The following is a 22277-nucleotide window of genomic DNA, read 5'->3' as shown; positions in this document are numbered from 1 at the left end:
CCAAGCAATAAGATCCACTGTGGCTCTGCTCCCTGGGTGCCCAGCAAGGACAGTATCGTGGTGCTCCTTAAAAACCTTGTGTCGTAAAGCGAGAGGCACAAACAACCTCCCAGGGGGACAAAGATCAGGAGCCTCTGCCTGGGCTGCCGGAACCTCTGCCTCCAAATCAGGGTAAAGGGCAGAGACGACCACCCCTTCAGCCAAAATGGGATCCGGGTTTTCAAAGTTCCACCCTCCTGGAAAACAACGTGACAGGGCATCTGCCTTCACATTTTTAACCCCAGGGCAGAACGTAACAACAAAATTAAACCTAGAAAAGAACAAAGACCATCTGGCCTGTCTCGGGTTCAGACGATTGGCCGATTCCAAGTAGGCCAGATTCTTATGGTCTGTAAACACGGTAATAGGGTGTCTGGCTCCCTCTAACCAATGGTGCCATTCCTCAAAAGCTTATTTGATGGCCAACAACTCCCTATCTCCCACATCGTAATTTCTCTCTGCAGAGGAGAGTTTTCTTGAGAAAAAGGCACACGGTCACCATTTGGCAGGAGAGGGACCCTGAGATAAGACCGCACCCACACCCACCTCAGAAGCGTCCACCTCAACAATAAAAGGTAGAGAGACATTAGGTTGTACCAAAATGGGAGCGGAAGCAAAACTCTCTTTGAAAGTAGAAAAGGCTTTAAGCGCATCTACCGACCACAAAGAAAAATCTACCCCCTTTTTAGTCATATCAGTGAGTGGCTTAACAACAGAGGAATAATTCGAAATGAACTTTCTGTAATAATTTGCAAAACCCAAAAAACGCATCAGCGCCTTCTGATTCTCAGGAAGCTCCCAATCAAGCACAGCACGGACCTTCTCAGGGTCCATGCGAAAACCAGAAGCGGACAGAAGAAAACCAAGAAATTGAGTGTCCAGAGCCGAAAAACACTCATTTTTCAAGTTTAACGTACAATTTATTATCCCGTGGAATCAGCAAGACCTGATGTAGGTGGTCCCGATGAGTTTTTATAATCAGGAGAAAAAATCTAAATGTCATCCAGATACACCAGTACAAATTTCCCCAATAAATTATGAAAAATGCTGTTCACAAAATGTTGGAAGACGGCCGGAGCATTCATCAAACCAAAGGGCAGAACCAAATTCTCAAAATGACCCTCAGGTGTATTGAAGGCCGTCTTCCATTCGTCACCTACCCTGACCCTGACTAGGTTGTATGCCCCTCTTAAATCCAACTTAGAAAAAAACCTTAGCCCCAACAATCTAGTTAAACAGGTGGTATCAGAGGAAGCGGATATGGGTCACGAGCCGTGATATGGTTCAGCTCCCTGAAATCCAGACAAGCGCTTAAAGAACCATCTTTTTTCTTAACAAAAAAAAAAACACAGCGGCAACAGGTGACTTCGAGGGTCGGATGTGTCCCTTTCTCAGACTCTCAGAGATATAAGTACGCATAGCGACTCTTTCAGGTTGGGAGAGATTGTTTAAACGTGATTTTGGCAGTTTGGCACCTGGGATGAGATTAATAGGGCAGTCCTACTCCCGGTGCGGGGGAAACTCCTGGACACCACTCTCGGAAAACACATCCGAAAATTCAGAGAGAAAAGGTGGCACAGTCTTGGTAGAAATCTCTGAAAGAGACGCCGTGAGGCAATTCTCTCTGCAAAACTCACTCCAACCATTTATTTGCCTTGCTTGCCAATCAATGGTGGGGTTATGTTTAGTGAGCCAGGGTAGCCCCAACACTAGAGGAGTAGGTAATCCGCTTAAGACGAAACATGACATATCCTCAACATGAGCGTCACCCACAGTCAAACGGATATTGTGAACTATGCCCTTTAACGATTTTTGAGAAAGTGGAGCGGAATCGATAGCAAAAACAGGTATATTCTTTTCCAAAGTGCATACCTGGAAACCATGCATTATTGCAAATTGATTATCAACTATCTACAAAAATCTTACAAACAATGTTCTTGCTGTCTAGTGCCATCCTGGCAGGTAGGAGAAAACGGGAACTACAAGTAAATGGCAAACCTTCAATTTCCGCATCAACTTTGCCAATAGTAGCAAATGGAAAGTTTTTAGAGGTTTTTTTTTTTGTTTGTTTTTTATTACCCTCAGAAAACTCCATGAATCTCCTAGAGGGACAAACATTAGCCAAATGATTTATACCCCCACAACAGAAACAAACCCTCCTCTGAGAGCTGAATCCTCTACTATCAGAGGCAAGCAAACCCAGCTGCATGGCCTCCTCCTCAGAGGGGATTGAGACAGACTGAGACCCCTGTGCACTGAATGAGACAGCCCCACTGTCCTTTGACTGAATATGACAGAAAGGAGTAGTCTCCTCTCTCTCTCCAAGACGCCTGTCAATACGAACAGCTAGAGACATGGCAGATTCTAACGAGGCTGGTCTCTCATGAAAAGCAAATGCATCTTTCAATCTTTCCGAAAGACCATGGCAAAATTGGCTTCGGAGTGCAGCATCATTCCAACCAGTATCAGCTGCCCATCCTCGAAATTCTGAACAATATATCTCTGCGGACTGTTTACCCTGGCATAAAAGACGCAGTTTAGATTCAGCCAGAGCAATACGATCCGGGTCATCATATATCTGTCCCAGGGCTACAAAAAATTAATCCACCGATCGGAGGGGCCGTGCCCCGACCGGCAGCGAAGACTGATCGTTATCCCTGAGCAGTGAGATGATGATCCCCACCCTCTGCTCCTCATCATCAGAGGAATGGGGAAGTAGGCGAAAATGGAGTTTGCAAGCCTCTCTAAAGCGAACAAAATTCTCACTACCTCTGGAGAACGTATTCGGAACCGAGATCTTAGGCTCGAAACAAACTCCATAAACGCAAGCAGAACCGGTCACCTGAAACTGAGACACAGTTTTACGGAGATCTGCTACCTCCAGTGAAAGACCTTGCATGCAGTCAATCAAGGCTGAAACCGGATCCATGCTTAAGACGGTTATGGCGGTTTATAATGTCACGGATGGTGTTGCAGAAAGCTGGAACTTATAAATAAACATCCGACTGGCTTGATCCCAAACTAAGGAGCATATGGGCGAGCCCTATAAAACCCCTAGAGCTCTCCCTGACTGCTATGCCCATGCAAAGATCTTTATGGTAGACAATTGCATGCCCTCGTACCTTATACTATGTGACACCTGAAAACCCTACAATAGTGAGGGAACACGACCACCGGCTCCCTGCACTTAATACGGACGGAGTCCAGGGTCACCTACAATCAAGCCAGCAAGAAAACACAAATAAAGGAAACAGACTTATCTGAGGAATCAGGAGAAGCAGCCTCCAGCAGTGAAGACAATCCAGGAAGAAGTATAAACCGCAAAGTGAGGCAGTATGGGAGGGAATATAAAGGGAAACAATCAGTGCAAACAGAGGACAGCTGTGAGAAGGAAAGGAGATAGAAAGTGAAACCAAAACAAAGAACATCATAAAACAGGTAGAGAATAACGTCTGCAAGATCTTCTCACAGAGCTGGCGGTGACAAGTGTGGACTACCTCACATTTCAAAAAATGAATGAGGCATGGATCTCAAAGGAATTCAACACCTGTGACGACCACGTGTAATTTCCTCATGCCAGCCCACACATATCCGCCACCATTCAGAACAAAAGAATGGTCCTTGAATACTGTGCTGTGCTTTTTCAAATTACATTCCAAATCGCATATAAATATTCCAGATAGTTAGTGTTAGATAGTAATATGGAATTGTGTAGCTGAATAGGTGATAGGGCCAGTGCAGGGTGTAGTGAAGGTTATAGAGATAGTTAGTTGAAATATATCATCCATATAGGTTATAAACCTTCTTTTGCCATGAAGGAGACTCTAGAAGCCAGCTCAGTGCATTGCCTGTATTGTTTTGCATTTACATTTCTCCAGTAAAGCAGCACACTGGTTTACTGCAGACCCTGACTTTCTGGACTTTTTTCCCCTTGGCGTGCACCACGCCTTACCATCCCCCTCTGGAGAGCAGCAAGACATGGTGACACTTCAATGGTGCATGTGTCCACTGAAAGTTCAGTTGTGTGGGTGTGCTCTCTGCTGCCGGACTTTGCTGTTACCCAAATACTGGTGTAGAGCTTCATCTGCAGATACAGATGTAGGGGCAATACATGTGTGCCAAGAGGAAGGTTGCTGAGTGGGAGACAGTTAGGAACAATTGACAGGTACCAGGTATACATGATTGCACCCTTGTAAAGTTGGCATATGTCGGGATATATAGAAAATGCTTTATATTTAAAAATAAAAAAATAATAAATCAAAAGAAAAATTCAAATGATATTGATCCGCGAGGTGGACATATAAACACCTCAAAAGAGTTTGATCGAGAAACAAATTATTTTGTGCAATCAGTAAGAACAGGGTACAAGCGTTTATGCAAAAATATAAATGATTCATTATATAATAATTTTAAATACAATCAAAAATGTATCAATGTAAATTTCAATGATACACAACGATATGCAGTACCCACAATTTGCCACTAGATGGTACCAACAGAACACAAATTTATCAGCGCTCTATTCTATTTAACCAACACAAGAATTTTATGCAATACTGCTTTAAATTACGAGAGAAATATTGATCAATTGATTATGCACAGAAATTAAATCAAGAAAATGACAGATACGAGCCCTTGCTCTGCTAACTATGACCAATCTCGGATTATATTAGTAGTAGTGTAATAAAGCTTATAAATTTATCGGCTTGATATCAAACTAGGGGATATAAAGATTCCCAACAGAGAAGTTATCTCCGAATTCAATATTAGAGCCTTTATTCAGTTATATGCATCGTAACTGGACAGCGGCAATATTGATGTAGCACCTTAACGCTATATCCACACAAAATGGGGACTTTGGCTAGATATTAAGCAAATTAATTTAGCAATACTACACATGCATAAAAATCATACATTACCCGTGAATATAGGTGATAGGCAGAGTCTAGGTGAAGTCAGCTCTCAAGAGTTTCTCTGATAATCAAGATCCCTCTCCAGGCTCTCTTTCTTTGTTTCCCTTCTTCTTTCTTTTTTTCCCCTTCCTCCTACTTTCTCTTTGGTATGTGGTTTCTTAACCAAAAACTTATCAGCTGAACATACCTTCCTAGTTTGGAACTTTCCAATCATTGTTGGATAGGCGTGTGCATTGATAAGGAATGTGATGTCATAACACTACCCAGAATGCACTTTTGCTACTGGTGTAGTGTTATCTACTCATGCCTAGGTGGCACTGTTGTATAAGCTATAAGCATCATACCATTAAGGGTTAACTCATACATGCCTGACATCTTCAACACTACACGTACCTGACATCTGGAAGCCTTATCTCAGAGCTGAGGGACAAACTTTGATACATGAACCAATGATAATATAGACTCGGGGGAGCATCTTGACACTTCTCACGTTGTGGAATTTATGTTCAGATAAGAAATACAATGAAGCCTCTACTACCACAGCTGGCATGTATCTTCTAACTGTCTAAATAACGATTGACTATTGGTTACAAAAACACAACTTCCACCGAACAAAGTCTCATTCCCAGAAGTCCATACAAAAATAGTGACTATAAACCAACATTGCTCTTAAAGGCAATGAATACCCATCATAACTAGACTAAGTAGATATAACTGTTTATACTTCTGAAAAGGCACAACACATAATAATAGTAACTATAAGATACAAAAATGGATATCTGGCCCATTTAAGCCACACACTTCTTTAAAATTGGCAGGTGGTTTCGAGGTTCTATGAAGCCAATTAGCAGAGACAGCAGAGGACATCAGGGATTCTGGTTAAATTTATGATAATAAGCAATAATGATGACATAAATTGTATAAACATCAACAATTAGTCATGTCCATGGGTGGACTGTGTAATTAATATGTCTACCATTCTTCAAGGGCACCCTTACTGTTCATACAAATAACCATAATTAGTTAAAACCTCACAGAATTGGTTCAATCTAGCTAAGATTGCATGCACAGGATTTCAAATGTTGTAAATTACTCCTCAGTTTCCCTTCAGAAACTAGTTTTGAACTTTCCCATTGTCAGCATTTAAAACTCTTATGGGGGTATTCTGACTGTTTGGAGGGTGCTAAAAGTATTGCTTTATTGTGTGGAGGCACTATTACTGTGTGTGGGCAGAAAGTGGTGACTATTTTTGTGCAGGGGCCAGTATTACTGTTTCTGGGCAGTACTACTATGCAAGACACATAAGGGAGCACTATTACTTTATGAGGGCATTATGAAAGGGTTGCACAAAGGTGTTTCTATTGCTGTGTGGTACACTATTATATTTTCTCAAGTTATCATCCTATACCATGATGTCTTCTCAGATACATCCCTCAGGGGCTTGGATGGAACCTTCTGCAGATGATTCATCTCAGCAGCCACAGCATCCATGAAAGACTCTTCTGAGGTTACCTCTTTTTCAAGTCACAGTTAAGGAAACTGCAGTATGCCTTCAGCTAGTGACATGCCTACCATGGAGGCAGACCCCGCAAATGCTATTGAGCCTGGTGGGAGTGCAAACCCAGTAATGAACTCCCTCTCCTGTCATAGCAGTTTCTTGCATCCACCTCTAGGGGAGCTGAGTGCAAAAAGATTTTTCTAGCATCCTTTGGGTTCAATGGAAACTATATAAATTCCTACGCCCTGTGCTCCACAAGTGGAGGTGTCAGTCAGTTTTATAATGGGAATTAGGGGCTTAATTGCTAAATGGGGGAGATTTATTAATGTATTTATGAGAGTCGTCTAGTATATCTACATCAAGAAATATGGTATCCAGTAAAACCATCATATTTATAAATCAGCTGTTCTACTTTTTAAAACTTAGGAGTCAAGCAAAGTGGGGAAGATGAGACATTACTTTGTGTTAATTAAAAAAAATAATTCCCACACAAAAAGGAGATTCTTTTCCAAAAATCTCACTGGTGGGTGGGTGCTCATGTTGCTAAGTATTGCTATGGGGCCCTATAGGATCTGTGTACATCCCTGCCTCTTGCCTAGGTCTTGCCTCTACCCAACACAGAAAACCACTGTACACCCTGTGGCTTCAGTCACGGTCTGCTGACTTCATAGAAAGAGTGTATTATACGGTATATGCCTTTTATAACAGTGACATTTAGTGACATCATACAGTACTATAACACTACGGAAAGCTACTTACAAACAGCATAATACATATACACTTTTACATAAAGGGGAGATATTACGTAGGTTTACCGTCCTTTGAGAAAAACTTTGGAAATGAGAAGTAAACAAAAAATTAAGCATAATTGGACACCTAGGGATTAATTAAAGAAATCCTTAGAGGGTCATGATGCTGCAGAATTGCTTTTCTCCAAAGACAATATTATGAGAAATTACATATAAAAGACACAATTTTACCTGATACTCACTGATACGTACAGTCTTAATACTTTGAGAAAGTATATATCCCAATTTCAAAGGTTCTGGACAGTGTTGGATAGGTCATTGATTGGTGGGGGTTCCAGATATAGGACTTTTTGAAGTAGCTGCAGTTCTCTGGTGTCCACCACAGTCTCTTACTAGGCCAGTGACCTTGCGGTTATGGGTCACATGGCCTAGGGGCGGCGAGTCACATTCAAGTAATTGGAGCTGAGCATGAATACCAAGCTGTGCCACTATCCAATGGTAAGCTGAGCAGTGGGAGTTCCGGGTGTGGACCTGTGCCGATCTGATATTGATAACCAATCCTAAAGATATGTAATTAATATCACAATTTGAGGAAAACCCTTAAATATTTTCAGATATTTAGCATCTGCAGCCTTCAGATTTGTATAGCTCTACAGACTTGTTTATCCTCATCTCACTGAAATCCATTAGATAGCTTCTCTGCTCAGTGTCTTGCCCTTCTCTGTACTTTCCTCACAGCTCACACACATTAATTTTAAGCTAAATTCTTATTAGTTTGATCAAAATTCATTTTAACTAAGTTTTTATAAGCTGTCAGGAAAGAAGAGAGAGGGGACAGAAGGAGACAGAGCTGTTTGCAGAGTCAAAACCCAAAGGCTGTTGAGGACACATTGTTATTTGCAGTAAAAATACATTTTGGACCAAAAAAAGCACAATATAATAAATTTAAAAATGCCTCCAGCAGTGTTTGTAGCCTTTAATTATCTGTATTTTTGATTTCCAGATAACATGCACAATCATGAAGACATTCAAAAGATATCCAGCTGTAACCCATTTCTGAGGCTCTTCTAACCTGCTCTGCAGCATCAGAGCTCACAACTTTCTGAATTTGCTGTGGATAACACCTTCAATTGTGATTGACAGTGCAGGTAAGTGGTAAGTGGTGCTTTGATGACATCATCACACTGCTTGCCTGTACACACATTTCTGGTGCTGCTAATATAAGTTTTCATGAGCAGTAACTGTTGGGCACTCTGCAGCTCAATTGACAATCTCCTGGTCTGCTACACATGCCTGGGAACTCTCCCATTGAATGCAATGGAGCTTCAGACCAGGCTCAGGGCCACTATTGAGAAAAGCATATAATGGATAAATGGTCACATTGCTCCATACTTGCATGCAATGTCTAGATGGGAATACCCCTTCACGTACATGTGTGGCAGTAGCATGTTAACTTTCTCACTGGAGGTTTAGTTAATAGTAGTTTACAGTATAACTCAATCCTTCTTATAGTGCAAACCAGCACTACATGGCCTGACTTGTCATGGGCTAGTGCTTATACAGAGCAGCCAATCTAAGCAAATAGAGCGCAATGAATATGAAAAACTGTAAAAAATGCTCATTTTCCTTTTATTTGCACTCCTTCCGGTATGTTTAAATCATTTTTTTTTTAGGACTTCTTGTACATTATTATTATTATTATTATTATTATTTTACTATTTTATTTGTGTAAAGATTTGAATGTCATTAGCAATAAAGCTAAGAAAACAACTAGCAGCAGTATGATTATTCTGCATGGTGTCTTCTTGTATTTCATGCAGATTTCGGCTGAAAGTAATGGAACAAAGGAACAAGACCCTTGTCACAGAATTCGTACTCGCTGGTTTCTCCTCCGACCCAAACCTTCAGCTTCCTCTCTTCCTCGTCTTCTTGTTAGTCTACATGGTAACCGTCCTGGGTAATCTTATGATCATTGTATTAATTACAGTAACTCCAGGCTTACAAACACCAATGTACTTCTTCCTTATGAACTTATCCTTTGTAGATGTCCTTTATTCCTCAACTATAACACCCAACATTATGGCCAACTTCTTCTCTGTTAAGAAAACAATCTCCATTACTGGTTGCGCAATTCAAATGTTCTTCTTCATTGACCTGGCGAGCTCTGAAGCAATGTTACTTGCCGTGATGGCCTATGATCGATATGCAGCTATATGTAAACCGATGTATTATAAAATAATTGTAAGCGAAGCAACATGTCTGCAACTCGTTTTCTCAGTATACACAGCAGGATGTGTTAATTCATTCATTCATACATATAGTGCATTTATCTTACCATTTTGTGGGTCTACCCATATCAACCATTTCTACTGTGATATTAATCCCATTTTAAGACTATCATGTAAAGATACATTTCTTAACCAAGTATTCTTATTTGTTATTGCTGGTTCTATTGAAGTGGGCTCCTTTTTATGTATAATGATATCATACACCTACATTATATTTGCCATATTTAGAATTGGATCTTCTAGAGGTAGAAGCAAATCACTCTCCACTTGTATTTCTCATTTTACATGTGTAGCCTTATTCTACTGTCCAGTTTTCTTCATGTATTTGCGACCGAATTCTGCCTATGCCGGGGATCAGGACTGGATAGTGTCAGTGTTCTATACAGTGATAATACCCATGTTAAATCCCATGATCTACAGCTTAAGAAATCAAGATGTAAAACAAGCTCTGGTAACATTTAAAGTATTTAGTTCTTAAAGCCTACCTAAACTTTCTAGTAACTTTTCAGAATAAGCTTTCCATATCTGGCCTTTACGGACTTGTATCTTGCATGCAACATCTCTAATTCTGAGGTGTCTATGAGCTTGTGGGTAGAAACTAGCTCACCATCATCCCTGCCCATAGACATGACAGGTACATAGCATATTCTGCTACCTAACTCTCAATCACTGAGAAGTGTCCTATAGAACATTATAGAAATGTATAGAGCAGTAGTGATACAAATAAATGTGAGATACAGTATAATACTTATTTTAGCTGATGAATAAGTCATGGCTGTATTGTCTGATCTTTCTGCTTCTCTATACACTTTCTCCTCCTTCTCCCCTCTCCATAGACTTTTAAGGAATTATGTAAGCTGTTCTTTCAGGCAGGCAGCCAATCTTTTAACAAGATGGATTTCTTGCACCTTTCAGAAAGATAGTTTAGAAAGGGGAGAGGAAGAAAACATCTGACAATTCTACAATAAACTATTTGTTTTCTGATAAGATGTATTACAAAGTTTCTTATATCTGGTGAGAAGTCTGGAGTAAAGGCAGTAGCTGCTGCTGATGATGATGATTGTGAGAGGCAGAAGCTGAAGCATGGTCAAAGACAAGCTAGGGGTCAGAAGCCGGTATCAGATAGTAGCGTTGTACAGAGGATCAGGGCCAGACAGGTCCAGTATTCGATGCAAGCGGCAGACTAATAGAATGGTCAAACAGGCTGGGTCAAACACAGGAGATCAGATCATAACACCTTTCCTATTACTGATAGTAACTAAACGCTCAGGCCACTTCCTGGAATAGGAAGCTGCTATTTAACCTTGTAACCTCACCCAGGGGCCCTACTGGGAAGCAGCAAGCACGTGCCCCTGGAAGCGCAAGTGACCGGAAGCTCCAGGCGTGCGCCCCCTATGGGAAGCCAGCATGGGATGGAGCACTGAGGCAGCGCGGCTGGAGGATGCTTCTGGCAGCCACGCACATGCAACATCTGGCGAAGACAGCAGCTGGCAGAGAGGAGGGAGATGCTGGGGATATGACAGGTGAGACAGTAGGAGGTATGGCAGAAGGCCCAGGCCTAACAGTAGTATTGATTTATGAAATGGTGTGTGAAAAGTTTGTGACCATTGAATATTAACACTGTGTCTGGTATTTAAGGCCATGTATACCTTGGGGGCAAGTTTGAAGCTTATTCATTTTAGGCTAAAAATAAATTTTTTCAATTGGTCCATATAAAAAAAAAAAAAAAATAACCCCTGTCTCTGTGCAGCTTTGACATTCTCTAGTATGTTATAGCCTCATTCTTATCCTACTGATAAGAAAGTGGCCTACATAATAAGTCTTTATGACCTTTTAATAATTTAGGGATAAGGTCTATTAGATGGCCAGCACTAAGTGAAAGCGAAAGTACCATTGATACAGCTAGTTAAACCTTTGTAACAGAAAATATATATTTTTAAATAAAGATCAATCATAAAAAAAGTCCCGAAAGTACATAGCCTTTAAAATTGATATTTTTGGTTCAACTTCTATACCCACATTTCTACATATACAGCCGCTCCTCATTGACTGTGAAGAGGGCAAAGAGAGGTGGGGGAGTACTCTGCTCATGAATAAAGCAGACTAATAAACTAAACATGTTATAAATCTATCCCCTGTACGATTGGAGGATGCGCATAATTTATGATGTGCTCCTAGACTGAAATCTATGGCAGCTCCTTTTTTTATGCTAGAACTGACATAAAATGAGATAAATGTGTCTAGATTTAGGCACAATGATATTTAAAAAGTCACGAACGCAAAGTTCTAAACTTGTTGAGAAGAGGCCAGACATCTAGCCTGGGAATGATGATAAATTTACCAATATGTGTCCAGTATACTCTTTGATCGCCCTTAGTCTACTTTCACGTCCGCGTTTTCCTTTTTGGCATTGAGATCTGTCAGAGGATCTCTAAACTGGAGGAAAACGCTTTGGTTTTGTCCCCATTCATTGTCAATAGGGACAAAACTGAACTGAAAGAAGGGGAGTGTTACCCGAATGCATTCTGTTCCATTTCATTGCATTCCCATGCCGGACACAAAACTGCTGCAAGCTGCGTTTTTGTATGTGTCATGGGATCCGGAGCAAGGTGGATCCGGCATGAAACACAATGTAAGTCAATGGTGCCGGATACATTTTCTCAGACAAAAAAGAAAACTGATCTGGCACCTATTGACTGGAGGACTCCCGACCAAGTCGGGAGGGTGTACAGGGACTGGGGGTCCCCCTTCCCCAGGTCCCCTATCCTCGTTTTGCATGGCCCTATGGTATTGGTCATTGTTTTGGTGCCTGGGGGGTAAATGGTTGCATCCTGCAGCGCAGGAAGGGGCATGCTGCATATGGACCCCTTTATAAGACCCTGTGTCTCCTCCTGTCTTCCTCTTTTGCAGAAACACTGTGTCCCTCCCTCCCTGATATATAGGCACGAAGGTTAATTTTCGGTTTGTGTTTTTTTTTAATGGTTCTGAAGGTTTTGCGAGTTATGGGCTGATGTCTCGTGTTTAAGGGAGGCATCCTATTAAGTCACAGATGGCGGCAGGTAAAGAGGAATGGGATGCTGAGCAAGTAAACTGGCGTAACTGCCCGCTGGGAGTCCAGCAGATGGCAGATCGCACGGGCTCAGTTATGTTTTATGCCTTTAAAGAATTAGCTGTGGCCGACTACCACCCAACAATGGCAATAAAAGTTATGAACACAGCTTGGTTGTCAGTGTCGTTTGTGGCGGGTTAACATGGTGGGGCCAGAAGTGTAAGGGGTTACCCTTTCCCCTCCTCCCTTCCTAAAAGTGACTACCAACAGTCTTACAATGGTTTTAGTGTTGGAGCGGTCATTTTAAAGATAATACAACCTGATCCATTCATAACGGATAGAGTCGGTTGTATTATCCTAACGGAAGCAATTTTGCTGATTCATGACGGATCCAGCAAAAATGCAGATATATGAAAGTAGTCTTAGTCAAACTGCAAAATATTTTTTGTTCCATTTTAGCTAATCAGAGAGAAAGGACCTGTCCCTATACTATGCTACTCTTTGTAGGGTTAGGACAGGTTGAAGGTATGGCTGCCTGTTAGAAGAGATCTAGTTTCCATAAAGGTCAGTTTCCCTATGACAAAGCTGAGCTATTAAAGTATAATGGACAGGAATAGTTGTCATGGTCATGGATACACAATCTGAGGCTTTTTCTCACATGATACGTCAGTTATCTCTTAAAGTACCCCTGTCTGCAGGATAAGCCATATTAAGCTGGACATATTAATTATCTGTTACAGTTGACCCTCCTGATTAAAATGATACCGGTTTAGTAAAAATGATACATAGGGTTGAGCAAGCCCGAACTGTAAAGTTCGGGTTCGTACCGAACTTTTGGATTTTTGGAACCCGGACCCGAACCCGAACATTTCAGTAAAAGTTTGGGTTCGGTGTTTGGCGATTTCTCTGCGCTTTTTGAAAGGCTGCAGGGCAGCCAATCAACAAGCGTTTAACTCTGTGCCCTTAGAAGCCATCACAGCCATGCCTACTGATGGCATGGCTGTGATTGGCCAGTGCAGCATGGGACCCAGGCTCTATATAAGCTTGAGTCACGTAGCGCTGCACGTCACTATGCTGTGCTTAATGTAGGGAGAGGATGCTGCTGGTGATTTCAGGGAGAGAATAGGAGAGAGTCTTTGGTTCAGAACTTGAATCTAACTCAGCGATCGACATACATTTAGTTGTGTGGGTGCAGGGCGCAATCTTTTTACCCTGCCCTGAGCCCAGTGACCAAATTTTTTTTACTTTTATCCGTCTGCTAGTCAGGTGGGCGGCTGCAGCAGCGGCTATTTTATGCAAGCTCATTGCACCAGCACTGTATCTGGTTGTAAAAAATCACCCTTTTTTGCAATATACAACATATGGTACATTTGCAGGATTAGTCAGTGTACAATTTAAGCTAGAAATACAGCCATAATTTTCTGGGTTTTTCAAAACACACTTTTTTTTTTCCAAAATACACTATTTTACATTCCTAGCTGCATCTGGACATGTGAAATTTAACTATTATATACTGCCTTTGTATTCTGTTAGTAAAAAAAACTAACTTTTTTAGCAATATACAACATCTGAATTAGTCAGTGTACAATTTAAGCTAAAAATACAGCCATAATTTTCTGGGTTTTTAAAAACACACTTTTTTCCAAAATCCACTATTTTACAGATCTGCAAGTTTAATATATACAGCTTTCATATTATGTTAGTAAAAAAACAAAAAACACTCTTTTGGCAATATACATCTGGATTAGTCAGTGTGCAATTCAAGCTAGAAATAAAGCCATCATTTTCTGGGTTTTAAAAACACATTTTTTGGCCAAAATACACAATTTTGCAGCCCTTGCAGCATCCGCACGTGTGAAATTCCAGAATTATATACTGCTGTCATATTCAGTTATTAAACAAACACACGTTTGGGCAAAAAAAGTTTATTTGGCAGCCTTTGCTGCCGATGTCATTGTGAGATACACAGTTTATATACAGAGGTTCCATTCCGATATTTGAAATACAGCCATTTTGGGCAAACAAATTTAATTGAGACCTAGTCTGGATCAGGGCATGCAAGATACACCCTTTATATACAGAGGTTCTATTCAGTTATTTGAAATACAGCCATTTTTTGGACAAATCTTTAATTTCGGCCTAGTGTGGGTCAGGGCGTGTGAGATACACCCTTTATATACAGGGGTTATATTCTTCTATTCACAAAACACCCTTTTTTGGGCAAAATATAACATTTTCCGCCCTTGCAGCATCAAGACGTTTGAAATTCAAGGGTTATATACTACTGTCATATTCAGTTATTTAAAAAAACACGCGTTTGGGCAAAAAAAGTTTATTTGGCAGCCTTTGCTGCAGATGTCATTGTGAGATACACCCTTTAAATACAGGGGTTCTATTCCAGTATTTGAAATACAGCCATTTTGGGCAAACAAATTTAATTCAGGGCTAGTCTGATTCAGGGCGTGTGAGATACACCATGTAAATACTGTCATTCTATTCTACTATTAATTAAACACCCATTTAGGGCAAGATCCTTAATTCGAGACATATGAGGAGCGTCAAATAAGGGACATGGCCCAGGTCGTGGTGCTGCTGGTGGAGCTCCTGTTGCAGGGAGAGGACATGGTCGATCTGTGCCAGCTACATGCACATGTGAATCCCTTTCCTCAGGTGCGAGTAGGACCTGCAGCAGTATTTGGTCGGGCCTAATGCGGCTCTACGAATGGTGAGGCCTGAACAAGTACAGGCGATAGTAGATTGGGTTGCTGACAGTGCCTCCAGTTCCTTTACATTGTCTCCTACCCAGTCTCCTGCTGAAAGATCAGAGTTGGCACCTACAGTCCATGTCTATCAGTCTTTCACCTCACCCCCTTGCAAATCAGCCAAGTAGTCTGAGCCCCAAGTCTTGCAGCAGTATCTTCTGCTTTTTGATGACTCTGTTAGCAGGGTTTCCCAGGGCCATACACCTAGCCCCACCCCAGAAGTGGAAGAAATTGAGTGCACCAATGCCCAACCCAGAGTACATGGGAGGACCATCGCAGCACGTCTCGGATGATGACGAAACACAGGTGCCAACTGCTGGGATTTTCGAAAGTGTGCAGACCGGCAAGGAGGGCAGGGGTGAAGACTGGGTGGAAGATGATGTGGAGGACATTGAGGTCCTCGACTACACATGGAATCAAGGTCATGCAAGTGACCTATGTAGTTCGGAGGAAGAGGCGGTGGTCGCACAGAGCCACCAGCCCAGCAGATGAGAGAGCAGGGTGCAAAAGTGGAGCGGCCGTCCTCTAGACATTAGGCCTGCTACTGCCCACCGCAGCAAGGGACCGAGCACACCAAAGCCAGCTCCAAGGAGTTCCCTGGCGTGGCAGTTCTTCAGACAATGTGCTGATGACAAGACACAAGTGGTTTGCATGCTAAGCAAGAGCTGCAGTGGAGTAGACAGCTAAAAAAACAAGAAAGGTCTCTGGCTCCTCCTGCTTCCTCTTCTGCTGCAGTCTCGGCCTCTTCATCCACCTCTGGAGTGACAGTGCCACTTGCCACCCTGCAAACAGAGAATCTTCCAGCAACACCACCACCTGGGTCACCAAGCATCTCCACAATGTCGGACGGAAGCATTCATCTCCCAAACGCTGGCGAGGAAGAATGAAGTACCCCCCCCCCTACCCACCCGCAATCCCTAGCTCTGAATGCCAGCATTTCTAAATTACTGGCCTTTGAAATGCTGTCATTCCGTCTGGTGGAGACTGATAGTTTTAAAGGCCTTATGGCGGTGGCTGTCCCACAGTACGTCTTGCCCAGCTTCCACTACTTTTCCAGGCAAACCATCCCTTCCCTGCACAACCAAATAGGGGACAAAATCAGGTGTGCACTGCGCAACTCCATCTGTGGCAAGGTGCACCTCACTACGGATACGTGGACCAGTAAGCACGGTCAGGGACATTATATCTCCATAACGGCACACTGGGTAAATGCAGTGGCGGCTGGGCCTGAGGCGGATAGCAGTTTGGCGCATGTCCTTCCACCACTGAGGATTGCAGGGCGCTTCAGTTTGCCTCCTGTTGCTTACTCCTCCTACTCAGCTCCCTCATCCTGTACCATCTCTTTATCTGGTCAGTGTAACACCTTCACCACCAACTTCAGCACAGCCAAGGGTAAACGACAGCCGGCATTTTTAAAACGTATCTGTTTTGGGGACGAAACCCCCACACTGCGCAGGAGCTGTGGACAGGCCTTGAACCACAGACAGATGAGTGGTTGGTACCAGTGAGCCTCAAGCTCGGCCTGGTGGTGTGCTATAATGGGCGAAATCTCGTAGCAGCTCTGGGAATAGCTGGTTTTATGCACATCCCTTGCCTGGCGCATGTGCTGAATTTGGTGCTGCAGCGTAACTTTGGCCTTCCCGCTCACCGCCTCACATGCGACTTGCCCACAAGGTGGAACTCCACCTTGCACATGCTGGCCAGACTGTGTGAGCAGCAGGCGATAGTGGAGCTTCAGCTGCAGCACTCACAGGTGAGTCGCTCTGCGGAACAGCACCACTTCACCACCAATGACTGGGCCTCCATGCGAGACCCGTGTTCCTTTTTGCACTGTTTCAAGTACTCCACCAACATGGTCAGTGCCGATAACGCCGTTCTCAGCGTAACTATCCCACTTCTATGCCTCCTTGAAAAAACACTGCTGGCGATGATGGAAGAGGATGTGGCACAGTAGGAGGAGGAAGAGGGATCATTTTGTAGGGTTTCCGGCCAGTCATTCACAAGTGGCTCTGAGGGTTTGTTCCTGCACTCACAAACACCACGTACACAATTTTCCAGCCAGGGCACAGTTCTGGAGGATGACGAGGTGGGGGATGAGGAGGAGGAAATGGAGCAGGAGGAACCATGACCAACTCATGGTCATCACTGGTGCGTGGCTGGGGGTATACAGAGGACACAGACGATACACCTCCCACAGAAGACAGCTTTTCGTTGCCTCTGGGCAGCCTGGCACACATGAGCGATTACATGCTGCAGTGCCTCCGCAATGACCGCCGAGTTGCCCCCTTCAACTTCTGGGTCACCAAATTGGGCACAAGCTTATGATATACTGCACATCTGGGATTACACATGAATAAGTGACTGTCACATTTAGGTCAGAAATACGGCTTTTTGGTTACTGGGGTGAAAAAACCCTCTAATATATTGCACAACTGGATTTAGACAAGCATAAGTGACTGTCACATTTAGGCAAGAAATACAGCTTTTTGGTTACTGGGGTGAAAGAAGCTTATGATATACTGCACATCTAGGATAAGACATGCATAAGTGACTGTTACATTTAGGCCATAAATACGGCTTTGGCATACTGGGGAGAAACAAGCCTCTGATATATTGCACATCTGGGATTACACATGCATAATAGACTATCACATTTAGGCCATAAATACAGCTTTTTTGGTTACTGGGGTGAAAAAAAAACCTCTAATATACTGCACATCTGGGATTAGACAAGCATAAGTGAAAGTCACATTTAGGCCAGAAATATGGCTTTTTGGTTACTGGGGTGAAAAAACCCTGTAATATACTGCACATCTGGGATTAGTCAAGCATAAGTGACTGTCACATTTAGGCCAGAAATACGGCTATAAGGTTACTGGGGAGAAAAAAAACCTCTTATATACTGCACATCTGGGATTAGACAAGCATAAGTGACTGTCACATTTAGTCCAGAAATACGACTCTTTGGTTACTAGGGTGAAAAAACCCTCTAATATACTGCACATCTGGGATTAGACAAGCATAAGGGACTGTCACATTTAGGCCAAAAATATGGCTTTTTGGTTACTGGGGTGAAAAAACCCTCTTAAATACTGCACATTTGAGATTAGACAAGCATAAATGACTGTCACATTTACGCCACAAATATGGCTTTGGCATAATGGGGTGAAAAAAGACTCTGATATACTGCACATCTGGGATTACACAAGCATAAGTGACTGTCACATTTAGGCAAGAAATACAGCTTTTTGGTTACTGGGGTGAAAGAAGCATATGATATACTGCACATCTAGGATAAGACATGCATAAGTGACTGTTACATTTAGGCCATAAATACGGCTTTGGCATACTGGGGAGAAACAAGCCTCTGATATACTGCACATCTGGGATTACACATGCATAATGGACTATCACATTTAGGCCATAAATACAGCTTTTTTGGTTACTGGGGTGAAAAAAAACCTCTAATATACTGCACATCTGGGATTAGACAAGCATAAGTGAAAGTCACATTTAGGCCAGAAATATGGCTTTTTGGTTACTGGGGTAAAAAAAACCTCTAATATACTGCACATCTGGGATTAGTCAAGCATAAGTGACTGTCACATTTAGGCCAGAAATACGGCTATTAGGTTACTGGGGTGAAAAAAACATCTAATATACTGCACATCTGGGATTAGACAAACATAAGTGACTGTCACATTTAGGCCAGAAATACGGCTTTTTGGTTACTGTGGTGAAAAAACCCTCTTATATACTGCACATCTGGGATTAGACAAGCATACATGACTGTCACATTTAGGCCATAAATATGGCTTTGTCATACTAGGGGGAAAAAGCCTCTAATATATTTCACATCAGGGATTACACATGCATAAGTGACTGTCACATTTAGGCCATAAATACAGCTTTGGCATACTGGGGTAAAAAAAGCCTCTGATATACTGCACATCTGGGATTAGACAAGCATCAGTGACTATCACATTTAGGCCAGAAAAACGGCTTTTTGGTTACTGGGGTGAAAAAAATCCACTAATATACCGCACATCTAGGATTAGACAAGCATAAGTGACTGTCACATTTAGGCCATAAATACAGGGTTTTGGTTACTGGGGTGAAAAAAAGCCTCTGCTATACTGCACATCTGGGATTACACATGCATAAGTGACTGTCACATTTAGGCCATAAATACTGCTTTGGCATACTGGGGTGAAAAAAAAACTCTGATATACTGCACATCTGAAATTACACATGCATAAGTGACTGTCACATTTAGTCCAGAAATACGACTCTTTGGTTACTAGGGTGAAAAAACCCTCTAATATGCTGCACATCTGGGATTAGACAAGCATAAGTGACTGTCACATTTAGGCCAGAAATACGGCTTTTTGGTTACTGGGGTGAGAAAACCCTCTTATATACTGCACATTTGGGATTAGACAAGCATAAATGACCGTCACATTTACGCCATAAATATGGCTTTGGCATAATGGGGTGAAAAAAGACTCTGATATACTGCACATCTGGGATTACACATGCATAAGTGACTGTTACATTTAGGCCAGAAATACGGCTTTGGCATAATGGGGTGAAAAAAGTCTCTACTATATTGCACATCTGGGATTACACATGCATAATTGACTGTCACATTTAGGCCAGAAATACATCTTTTTGTTTACTGGGGTGAAAAAACCCTCTAAAATACTGCACATCTGGGATTAGACAAGCATCAGTGACTGTCACATTTAGGCCATAAATACGGCATTTTGGTTACTGGGGTGAAAAAAGGATCTGATATATTGCACATCTGGGATTACACTTGCAAAAGTGACTGTTACATTTAGGCCAGAAATACGGCTTTGGCATAATGGGGTGAAAAAAGTCTCTAATATATTGCACATCTGGGATTACACATGCATAATTGACTGTCACATTTAGGCCAGAAATACATCTTTTTGTTTACTGGGGTGAAAAAACCCTCTAAAATACTGCACATCTGGGATTAGACAAGCATCAGTGACTGTCACATTTAGGCCAGAAAAACGGTTTTTGGTTACTGGGGTGAAAAAAGGATCTGATATATTGCACATCTGGGATTACACTTGCAAAAGTGACTGTTACATTACGGCCAGAAATACGGGTTTGGCATAATGGGGTGAAAAAAGTCTCTAATATATGGCACATCTGGGATTACACATGCATGATTGACTGTCACATTTAGGCCATAAATACATCTTTTTGTTTATTGGGGTGAAAAAAACCTCTAAAATACTGCACATCTGGGATTACATATGCATAAGTGACAGTCACATTTAGGCCATAAATACAGCATTTTGGTTACTGGGGTGAAAAAAGGATCTGATATACTGCACATCTGGGATTACACATGCATAAGTGACTGTTACATTTAGGCCAGAAATATGGCTTTGGCATAATGGGGTGAAAAAAGTCTCTAATATATTGCACATCTGGGATTACACATGCATAATTGACTGTCACATTTAGGCCAGAAATACATCTTTTTGTTTACTGGGGTGAAAAATCCCTCTAAAATACTACACATCTGGGATTAGACAAGCATCAGTGACTGTCACATTTAGGCCAGAAAAACGTTTTTTGGTTACTGGGGTGAAAAAAGGATCTGATATATTGCACATCTGGGATTACATATGCATAAGTGACAGTCACATTTAGGCCATAAATACAGAATTTTGGTTACTGGGGTAAAAAAAGGATCTGATATATTGCACATCTGGGATTACACTTGCAAAAGTGACTGTCACATTTAGGCCAGAAATACGGGTTTTTGGTTAAAGGGGTGAAAAAAGCCTCTGATATACTGCACATCTGGGATTAGACATGCATAAGTGACTGTCACATTTAGGCCAGAAATACAGCTTTTTGTTTGCTGAGGTAAAAAAAAACTCTAAAATAATGCACATCTGGGATTACATATGCATAAGTGACAGTCACATTTAGGCCATAAATACAGAATTTTGGTTACTGGGGTGAAAAAAGGATCTGATATATTGCACATCTGGGATTAGACTTGCAAAAGTGACTGTCACATTTAGGCCAGAAATACGGGTTTTTGGTTAAAGGGGTGAAAAAAGACCTCTAATATACTGCACATCTGGGATTACACATACATAAGTGACTGTCATATTTTGGCCAGAAAAATGGCCTTTTGGTTACTGGGGTAAAATTTTTTTTTTTTTATATACTGCACATCTGGGATTAGACAAGCATCAGTGACTGTCACATTTAGGCCAGAAAAACGGCTTTTTGGATACTGGGGTAAAAAAAGGATCTGATATATTGCACATCTAGGATTAGACATGCATAAGTGACTGTTACATTTAGACCAGAAATATGGCTTTTTGGTTACTATGGTAAAAAAAAGTCTCTGATATACTGCACAACTAGGATTAGACATGCATAAGTGACTGTCACATTTAGGCCAGAAATACGTCTTTTTGGTTATTGGGGTGAAAAAACCCTGTAATATAATGCACATCTGGGATTAGACAAGCATAAGTGACTGTCACATGTAGGCCATAAATACGGGTTTTTGATTACTGGGGTGAAAAAACCCTCTAATATACTGCACATCTGGGATTAGACAAGAATAAGTGACTGTCACATTTACGGCAAAAATACGGCTTTTTGGTCACTGGGGTGAAAAAGCCCACTAATATACTGCACATCTGGAATTAGACAAATATAAGTGACTGTCACATTTAGGCCAGAAATACTGCTTTTTGCTTACTAAGGTGAAAAAAAGCCTCTGATATACTGCACATCTGGGATTACACATGCATAAGTGACCATCATATTTAGGCCAGAAAAACGGCTTTTTGGATACTGGGGTGAAAAAAAGAATCTGATATATTGCACATCTAGGATTAGACATGCATAAGTGACTGTCACATTTAGGCCAGAAATACGGCTTTTCGATTATTGGGGTGAAAAAACCCTC

The 22277-nt window shown here is 41.8% G+C and overlaps 1 protein-coding gene across 1 annotated transcript; it reads left to right on the top strand.

The window, feature by feature from the left end:
- The first annotated feature begins 9035 nt into the window (after nucleotides 1-9035).
- LOC122925747 (olfactory receptor 1019-like) lies at nucleotides 9036-9965 on the top strand. The gene has a single exon (XM_044277097.1). It carries the CDS (start codon nucleotides 9036-9038, stop codon nucleotides 9963-9965), a length of 930 nt encoding a protein of 309 aa, XP_044133032.1.
- The last annotated feature ends 12312 nt before the right edge of the window (nucleotides 9966-22277 follow it).

This window comes from Bufo gargarizans, chromosome 2 (assembly GCF_014858855.1).
Source record: "Bufo gargarizans isolate SCDJY-AF-19 chromosome 2, ASM1485885v1, whole genome shotgun sequence".
In the NCBI taxonomy this organism is placed as follows: Eukaryota; Metazoa; Chordata; class Amphibia; order Anura; family Bufonidae; genus Bufo; species Bufo gargarizans.
The sequence above is the reverse complement of the archived record's forward strand: the minus strand, read 5'-3'. Positions and strand labels throughout refer to the sequence as shown.